Raw genomic sequence first — 8,544 nt, forward strand, 5'->3', positions numbered from 1 at the left:
GAGTGGATGGATCGGAAACCTAGGACAAATAATGAGGAGATAATTAGAGAATTGTATGCCTCCTATGCTACCACACTCCATGGTTCCATCGACAAGAGGTCCAAGAGCACAACTCAGGACCCTCTCACTTCCACTCTAGTCCAGGCTTTTAGGTGGACATATCGCAGATCACCATCAGTGAATTCCTCTATGGTCCGGGCGCCAAGTGGGCTCTCAACACTTCCGAATTTGATTACCGATGGGACATTATGAGAAGTGGAGCATTCCAGAGAAATGCAGAGCAGAGGGAGGCCATATTACTTTGGTTTTCCAGGCATAGTGTTATGGATAGAGAGCGTGCGGAGTGGGTCAGCACACCGCGCTTTGGTATTCAGAACGCCACCCTTAATTTGGTGGCCAAGTTCTTCTAGCTTTTGGTGCGGAACAGGGTATCGCCCACTAAGGCCGATAATGAGCTTACTTGGGATAGAGAAGTGATGTTTACGACATTGGTAGCTGGGTTCGATATTGACTTTTTCCACATGCTGTTGTCGGAGATCCATGAGAGGGCATTCAGGACCACCACCAGTTTACCCTTCCCGTGTATGATCTACCAGTTGTGCAGGGATTCTGGGGTGCCAATCTAGCATTGTGACACTTTGGTAGAGGCGATCGAGACATGTGATATACGCCTTATTCGAGATGAGGCCAACGTAGTTGCCCCACGACGTGATCCACAGAATGCAGTGCCACCATTAGGTGAACATTTAGTGGTTGATGTGGGGCAGATGGAAGGTGAGGACCCCGCCCCTCCAGCCCACACTGATAATGCCCCGGGCTTCCCCTCTCCGACTGCCAGTCGGTCCCATAGCTCATCAAGAGCCACCTCATTTTAAAGAGTTACTGTTGTACCCTTGGTTCGAGTTCAGAAATTAGAGGATTAGATCGCCACGCTGCTCCAATATGTGAGGCAATGGATGCAACGTTCTATTGCATAGTCTGATGTTAGGATGGAGATCATGATGGACCGGAAGGTCCAGGCCATTCATAAGTCCTTTGATTCCTTCAAGTTGAGGGTCCTCACACGACCATCCCCCGCCATCGATCTCTCTTATTTCCTAACTGAGTTAGATAGTCTTCGGGCCGACCTTAATACCATTCTCGCCCTACCCACAGATGAGCCAGAGTCTGCACCTACTATATTAGCTGATGATACAGTGCTTGATGATTTATTCAAAGATGATGTAGGACAGCCCGAGCCCACCCTAGCTCGTGGGAAGAGGCACCGCTCTAGTCACATTTCTAACACTACTGAGGATGCTCGAGCAAAGAAGCATGAGCGCCAGTAGAATGAGCAGGCTAGGAGAGCCTCCATTGTGGAAGAGAAATTGGGCGAGCAGAAGGTTGGTGAGAGTGCTCTTGGAGCCTCAAGTTCTAAGCCTACTACTGAGGTTATGATTGCTGTGGGAGATGATGTTAGCACCACTAATTGTGCGGTTAGAGTGGCTGATAGCACTACTGATGGTGTTGTGATAGATGATGTGGGCACTATTGAGGGTTACCTAAGTGTTGTTCCAACGGGCTCTGGGAAACTGGACCCACCAGTTTGTTAAGATATTCGACGCTATGCACCACAAGTTTACTTCACCCAATCCTATATTGTTTAATTTTTATACATTGGGGACAATTGCACTATATTATTATGGGGGTGGGGTAAATGGATTATGAGAGATAGTGTGAAGTCTGAGTAACCCAAATCATAATCGTCTCTTTGGGGTTTTCTTGCCTGTGTTCTTTTTCTGCAAGAGACTGTTTTTAATTTCTGTGGAACCGGTATGTGTTAGGAGTGTATGTGTAGAAGCATGAGAAAGAATGAAGGATGATGGCATAATTAAGAATGAAAAATGATACCAGTCCAAAATTTGTGATATGTGCTAAAATCTGTAGGCTAAAATGAGTTGAATGTGTTGGATGTGAGTATGACATGATAAATGACCAACTTCATCTCATGACTTAAGTTAAAACATGAACTGGCTAATATGATAATCTGGTAATGAAACTATGTGCCAAGAGTGTGTGAGAATGGTTGGTTGTTCAGACATTTTTTGTGCCAATCTAGAACTTGCCCCATTGGTCCTGCTATGATAATCTAATCTAGAAGTTAGAAAGTGATCATAGGCAATTGTTCAAATTATTCCAATTAAGCCTAAAATGATATAACCAAATGGTAGCATTATTCCCTTTAATCCAGATATTTGAGCTTAAAATTGACCAATTCTTTTGATTCACCTAACTCACCTTCCCTTAAGAACATTGTGTTGGCCCCAATCCCTTCTTGGACATATGCACCTTGACTTAGGCCAAAAGCCTAAGTTGAGGATGGCTAAGCCCAAAAGTCACCTTGATCTTGGCCCTGGTTTGACATCGGACATTGTGAATCTCAACCAACGTAAAATGCATAAGTTGAGGGTGGCTATGAAAAAGGAAACCAAATGAAAAAAAGGTACGAAAAGAGTTTAGTGATTAAAGGAGAAAAAAAGGTATGAAAGAGGATGTTACTTTTTGAAAAATAAAATTGTTGAAAGTAATAAAAGAGAAAGAAGAGAGTGTGAAATAAGAGTCAAAAAGTCAAAAGTCACATCCTTGGTTGAAAAGAGTTAAAGGTAAGAAGTTGAGATGAAAAGTTGCAAAAGAATAGGTCAAGGAAGAGGTAAATAGCCAATGTATTGTCAAGGAGGGCAGAAAATCACTAAAAAGTTCTTAAATGTACCACACCTTACCTTAAGCCTACGTTACAGGCTAAGAAAAGTTCTATAGTGATCCTAGCAACTAGTTTGGAGAGTCTAAGCAGTGAAAATAAGGGCAAGCCTATGGTATTGAGCACTAACTGTACTTGAAATTACTTTTGAGCTTGAGTGTTGAATAAATCCTTGTACTCAAAATGATATTCATTGTGTTAAAAAGGCATTTCGTTTTAAATAAGGGCACTAGTTACATTGTCAAAAAGTTGATACCTTGGTGATAGAAAAATAGTGTATGTTGTGGGTTGATTGGTCGATCTTTGACATATTTTGATCCGCATGAGTTAGCATGTTGAGTCTAAGAGAAAAGATTGCATTCAAAAAGAGAGTCGGGATAGAGAGCCATGTGATTGCTTGTGTTTGAATGCTTGCTACTATACAAATGTCATTTAGAGTATTAGTGTGTCGCTTGAGGATAAACAATGAATTTAAGTTGAGAGTGTTGATATACCGTGAGTTTATGGTATTTTTAATACATTTCACTTAAGAGGTGTGTGTAGATAGACATTTTGTATTGGAATTAATGTGTTTAGTCATGTTTGCAGGAAATAAGTCCGGACATGGGAGTTAGGTTGCAACTGAAGAGAGTTGTAGAAATAGCCACCTACGGACGTGATTTACGGACCATAGGTCCAGTCACAGTCCATAGGTGAAGGGCGTAGATCGATGGGCAATGCCAGGAGGAAAATTAGGGAATTCAGGACTAAGTGTGGCACCACGGTTACAAGTGACGGACCGTAGATCGACCTACAGGCCGTCCTATAGTTCCGTCAAATGCTTTAGAGAAGGTGGTTCCAGTACCTTATTTCAAAAGTCTAAGTATGAAACTATGGAGAAGGATATATGGACCGTGAACAGAGTCACGGTCCGTTCTGGTGATCCGTCGATTGTGGCTGAGAGATTAGTGATTTATGAAATTGAAAATTGTCTAAGTTATAAACCACGGAAGGGACCTGTAGGTCAGCCCACGGTCCGTAGATCAGTCTCGTCAAGTACAACCGCGTCCAGAAACTTTATTTCCTTATTTCTTTTCCTTTTTAGTTGGGACTTGTTTTTCTATATATAGGGCATGTAAACCTCATTTTTAGGGGTTAGACCTTAGTGTTTTAGTTCTAGTTTTTTCCTTTAGAGACTAACTTGCAAGTTTAGCAATTCTTGATTTCCTAATTTTGTTTTGTTGATTTTGACTTTGAAATTTGAGTTAAGATTCTGGGTTGTTCTTCTTATTACGTAAGTTCATGATTTCTTCATCTAGAAATATGACTTGTGTTCTTACTACTATGGGAAACTATATCCACAACTAGGGTTGTGGGAACCATGAATAATTAACAATGTATGAATCGTAACTACGTAATTCTTGAATAGTGTTATTGCATGGATTGATAATTCTTTCGGTTAGAAGTCTTTTCAACGAGTGCACGCGTTAGAACTCACTTTGTTGCTAATTGCCGGACCAAGGAGCTAGTTAATAAGAAAAGAATTATTCACATAGATTTAGTGTGATACTATCTAATAATTTAATGTCAATTGGTGCGAGGGTGAAAACTTAGCTATACATTGATGTGATGTCTAATATGAGTTAAAGGTAAGGGTTAGTAAATTATAAACATGTAGCCGGACCAAGGTGCAGGGTGAAATTTGATTGAGAGTATTCCTTCTATCATTGGCTGGCGATGCTGTTGTGTGGCTCACTGAGCATCCTTATAACTCAATCTACACATGGGACCAATTAACTGATATGTTCATGGCAAAATACTTTCTAGTGTCTAAGAAGTTGAACCACAAAGATAAACTAAACAACTTCGTTGCACTTCCTGGAGAATCTGTGAGTAGTTCGTGGGACAGGTTCACTTCTTTCAGAAGAGGTGTCCCGAATCACCGTATTGATGATGAATCATCCAAGGAATACTTCTACCAAGGTCAGGATGACAATAGTAAAGCGGTGCTTGACACTATCGCTGGAGGTTCATACGGTGAGTGCACTTTTGAGCAGATTGCAGAGAAACTGGAGAACATTTCCCGGAACAATAAAGTTTGGAGCACTAGAAAGTCGGATACAGGGAGAAACACGTTTGCAATTCACGCTACAACTAGTCAATCTACCGATGAGATTCGTGAGGAGATGGCTCAGATGAGGACCGAACTGGGTTGGTGTTGAAGCATGTGAGTGGAGGTACTGAAAAGTTAAATGTTGTCAATTATTTGACTAGAAATCCAGCACTGATTGAGGAGTGCTACTATGAAGAGGATACTTATGCGATGAATGATCAGACGAGGGGTTTCCGAACCAATGCCCAAGGCTCCAATACGTATAATTTGCACCAAGGTAAAGGAAACCAAGGTCGGAACTATGGAAACTATAATCGAGAGGGTAAATATATCTGGGATGGGAACTACAATCGCGACAACAACTACAACTGGAACACCTATGGCAACCAAAAAAATTGGGTTGCGCCTTATGTTCCTCCTCAAAATCGGGAATCTGGTAATAGGGAAGCTGGAGGTATTATGTCACGTATTGAGCATATGATGCAAAAGATGATGAAGACGTTTGATTCGACTGATGATAATGTTAAAGAGATACGAAATGACTTGTCTGATATTGGTCAAAAAGTTGATGCCCATGCAGTGTCAATCAAGAATCTTGAGCAACATATGACTCAGTTGTCTACTATAGTAAACCCACATCAACCTGGCACACTTCCCAGCAACACCATCCAAAATTCAAAGAATGATGGGCATTGTATGACAGTCACTACTCGAGGGAGTAAGTAGACCATTCATCCACCGATGTCGTCTGTGGTTGAAATTGAGGCTAGTAAAAATGATGATGTGATTGAGGTAAATGAAGAGCTCGAGAATGCAACAAAGAAGGAAGCGGAGATAACTCAGAAAGTTATTCCAATGCCTGGACCTCCACCTCCTTTCCCACAGAGGCTAGTGAAGAAGACTGAAGAAGGCAAATACCACAGGTTTATTAGTATGTTGAAGCAACTCTTCATCATTGTGCCATTGATAGAATATTTGGAGCAAATGCCTGGGTATGCAAAGTTTATGAAGGACTTAGTAACTAAAAAGTGGGCCGTGAGTTTTGAAGATGATGATAAGTCACAACATTGTAATGTTATTGCTACAAGGTCCCTTGTGCAAAAGAAGGATGATCCTGCTGCTTTCACTATTCATTGTACCATTGGGTTGCTACATTTTGTCAAGGCATTGTGCGATTCGGATGCTAGTATCAATCTGATTCCATTGTCTATTTACAAGAAGTTGGGATTAGGGGATCAAAAACCGACAGCGATGCGATAGCTCTTGGCTGATAGAACTGTGAAGAAACCCATTTGTGTGCTCCATGATGTACTAGTGAAGGTGGAGTCGTTTATCTTTTCGGCGGATTTTGTGATTCTTGACTATGATGTTGATTTTTAGGTTCCTATCATCCTAGGGAAACCATTTCTTGCCACTAGGCGCGCCTTGGTTGATATGGAAAACAAGCAGATGAAGTTCAGGCTGAACAATGAAGAGGCAACTGTCAATATCTCTAGGTCCATAAAGCAGAGTAGTGAGCTAAAATCAGTATCTATGGTGACACATATTGTACAGAGTGGTTCTGAGGTGCCCATTGAAGAAAGGTTGGGTGTTGATGCACTAGCAGCGGTAATGATGAACTTTGATGGTGATGGGTTTGAAGACTATGATGAATCGGTCACCGCACATGATAGGTTTGAATTCCGTTCCAATCTAAAGAGATTGGAGTTACACATGATGAATTATGATTCTCCACCTCCTAGACTATCTGTTGAGGAGGCACCAAAATTGGAGCTTAAGGCTCTGCCATCATAGTTGAGGTATGTATTCTTGGGGAGAGACGGTACTTTATCGGTCATCATTGCCGCAGATTTGAATGTGGCACAAGTAGATGCATTGGTTTCCATGTTGAAGAGGTTCAAGCGAGCTATTGGGTGGTCTATCGTGAACATTATTGGGATTCCTCCTGATATTTGCTCTCATAAAATTCAACTCATTCCAGATCAAAAGCCTAGTATTGAGCACCAGAGAAGACTAAATCCGCCTATGCAAGATGTAGTTAAGAATGAAATCATCAAGTGGCTGGATGTTGGAGTTAATTATCCCATTCAAGATAGTAATTGGGTGTGTCTTATTCATTGTCTGCCCAAGAAAGGTGGGATTACTGTGGTACCTAATGAGAGAAACGAGCTTGTTCTGATGCGGCCTATGACTGGATGAGAGTCTGCATGGACTACCAGAAATTGAATGCTTGGACAGAAAATGGCCACTTCCCTATGTCGTTCATGTATCAAATGTTGGATCGACTTGCTGGTAAGGGTTGGTATTGCCTTCTTGATGGTTATTCGGGCTACAATCAGATTTACATAGATCCGAAATATCATGAGAAGACTACCTTCACTTGGCCTTATGGGACTTTCGCCTTCAAACGGATGTCATTTGGGTTGTTTAATGCTCCTGCAACATTCAAGCGTTGTATGATATCGATATTTTCTGATATGGTGGAGGACACTATCGAGGTATTTATGGATGATTTCTTTTTGGTAGGTTACTATTTTGATCGTTGTGTGGACCATTTGGCCCAAGTACTTAAAAAGTGTGAAGAGTTCAATCTTGTGCTCAATTAAGAGAAGTGCCACTTCATGATGAAAGAAAGGATAGTTCTGGGTCATCGGATTTTTGAGAAGGGTATAGAAGTTGATAGAGCGAAAGTTGAGGTAATAGAAAAGCTTCCACCACCTATCTCTGTTAAAGGTGTTAGAAGTTTTCTTGGGCATGCATGTTTCTATAGGAGGTTCATCAAGGATATCTTCAAAATTGCACATCCATTGTGCAAACTGCTCGAAAAGGAGTATAAGTTTGATTTTGATTATGCTTTTTTGAGAGCGTTTGGAGAGTTGAAGGAGAAGTTAGTTACTGCACCTATCATTATTTCACCGGATTGGGGACAACCGTTTGAGGTAATGTGTGATGTGAGTGGAGTGACGCTTGGTGTGGTATTGGGACAGAGGCTAGAGAAGATTCTTCATCCTATTTACTATGCTAGCAAAGCTCTAAATATGGCTCAAAAGAACTATACAGTGACTGAACAGGAGCTTCTTGCAGTTGTTTTCACATTCTAGAAATTTCTATCCTACTTGCTTGGTACTAAGGTCATTGTGCATACTGACCATTCTGCATTGAGGTATTTGATGGCTAAGAAGAATGCAAAACTGAGATTGATTAGATAGGTGTTGTTGCTACAAGAGTTTGACTTTATGGTGAAAGATAGAAAGGGAACATAATATCACGTTGCCGATCACTTGTCTAGATTCAAGAAAGAAGCTATGCTAAAGCTTGGTGATAGGACTGAAATTAATGATGCTTTTCCAGTGAACAAGTATTGACTGCTTCTCATGATTTGATTCCTTGGTTCGCAGACTTTGCTAACTACTTGAAAAGTGATCTGGTGTTATCATATTTGTCTTTTCACCAAAGGAAAAAGTTTATGCATGATATGAAGAAGTTCTTCTTGGATGAGCCTTAATTGTATCTTAGTTGTGCTGATGGGATTATTCATTGTTGTGTTCCCGAGGTCGAGATGTTCAGTATTCTAGAGGTATGCCATTCATCGCCTATTACTGGGTATCAAAGTGGTATTCGGACTGCGCATAAAATTTTTACAGTGTGGGCATTACTGGCCTACCATCCACCATGAATTCGAAAAGTTTTGTCACCGTTGCCAAAGAGAAGGAGG

At 41.1% G+C, this 8,544-nt stretch overlaps 1 protein-coding gene across 1 annotated transcript; it reads left to right on the forward strand.

The window, feature by feature from the left end:
• Window positions 1–5,570: 5,570 nt before the first annotated feature.
• Window positions 5,571–6,089, forward strand: LOC125873770 (uncharacterized). Its single transcript, XM_049554631.1, has one exon. The coding sequence runs from the start codon at window positions 5,571–5,573 to the stop codon at window positions 6,087–6,089; it is 519 nt and encodes a 172-aa protein (XP_049410588.1).
• Window positions 6,090–8,544: the final 2,455 nt, after the last annotated feature.

The sequence above is a fragment of the Solanum stenotomum genome, chromosome 8, assembly GCF_019186545.1.
Source record: "Solanum stenotomum isolate F172 chromosome 8, ASM1918654v1, whole genome shotgun sequence".
Taxonomy (NCBI): domain Eukaryota; kingdom Viridiplantae; phylum Streptophyta; class Magnoliopsida; order Solanales; family Solanaceae; genus Solanum; species Solanum stenotomum.

Excerpts from the sequence above, each read along its gene's own strand:
- LOC125873770 (XM_049554631.1), top strand. The coding sequence starts at position 5,571 with ATGTCGTCTGTGGTTGAAATTGAGGCTAGTAAAAATGATGATGTGATT.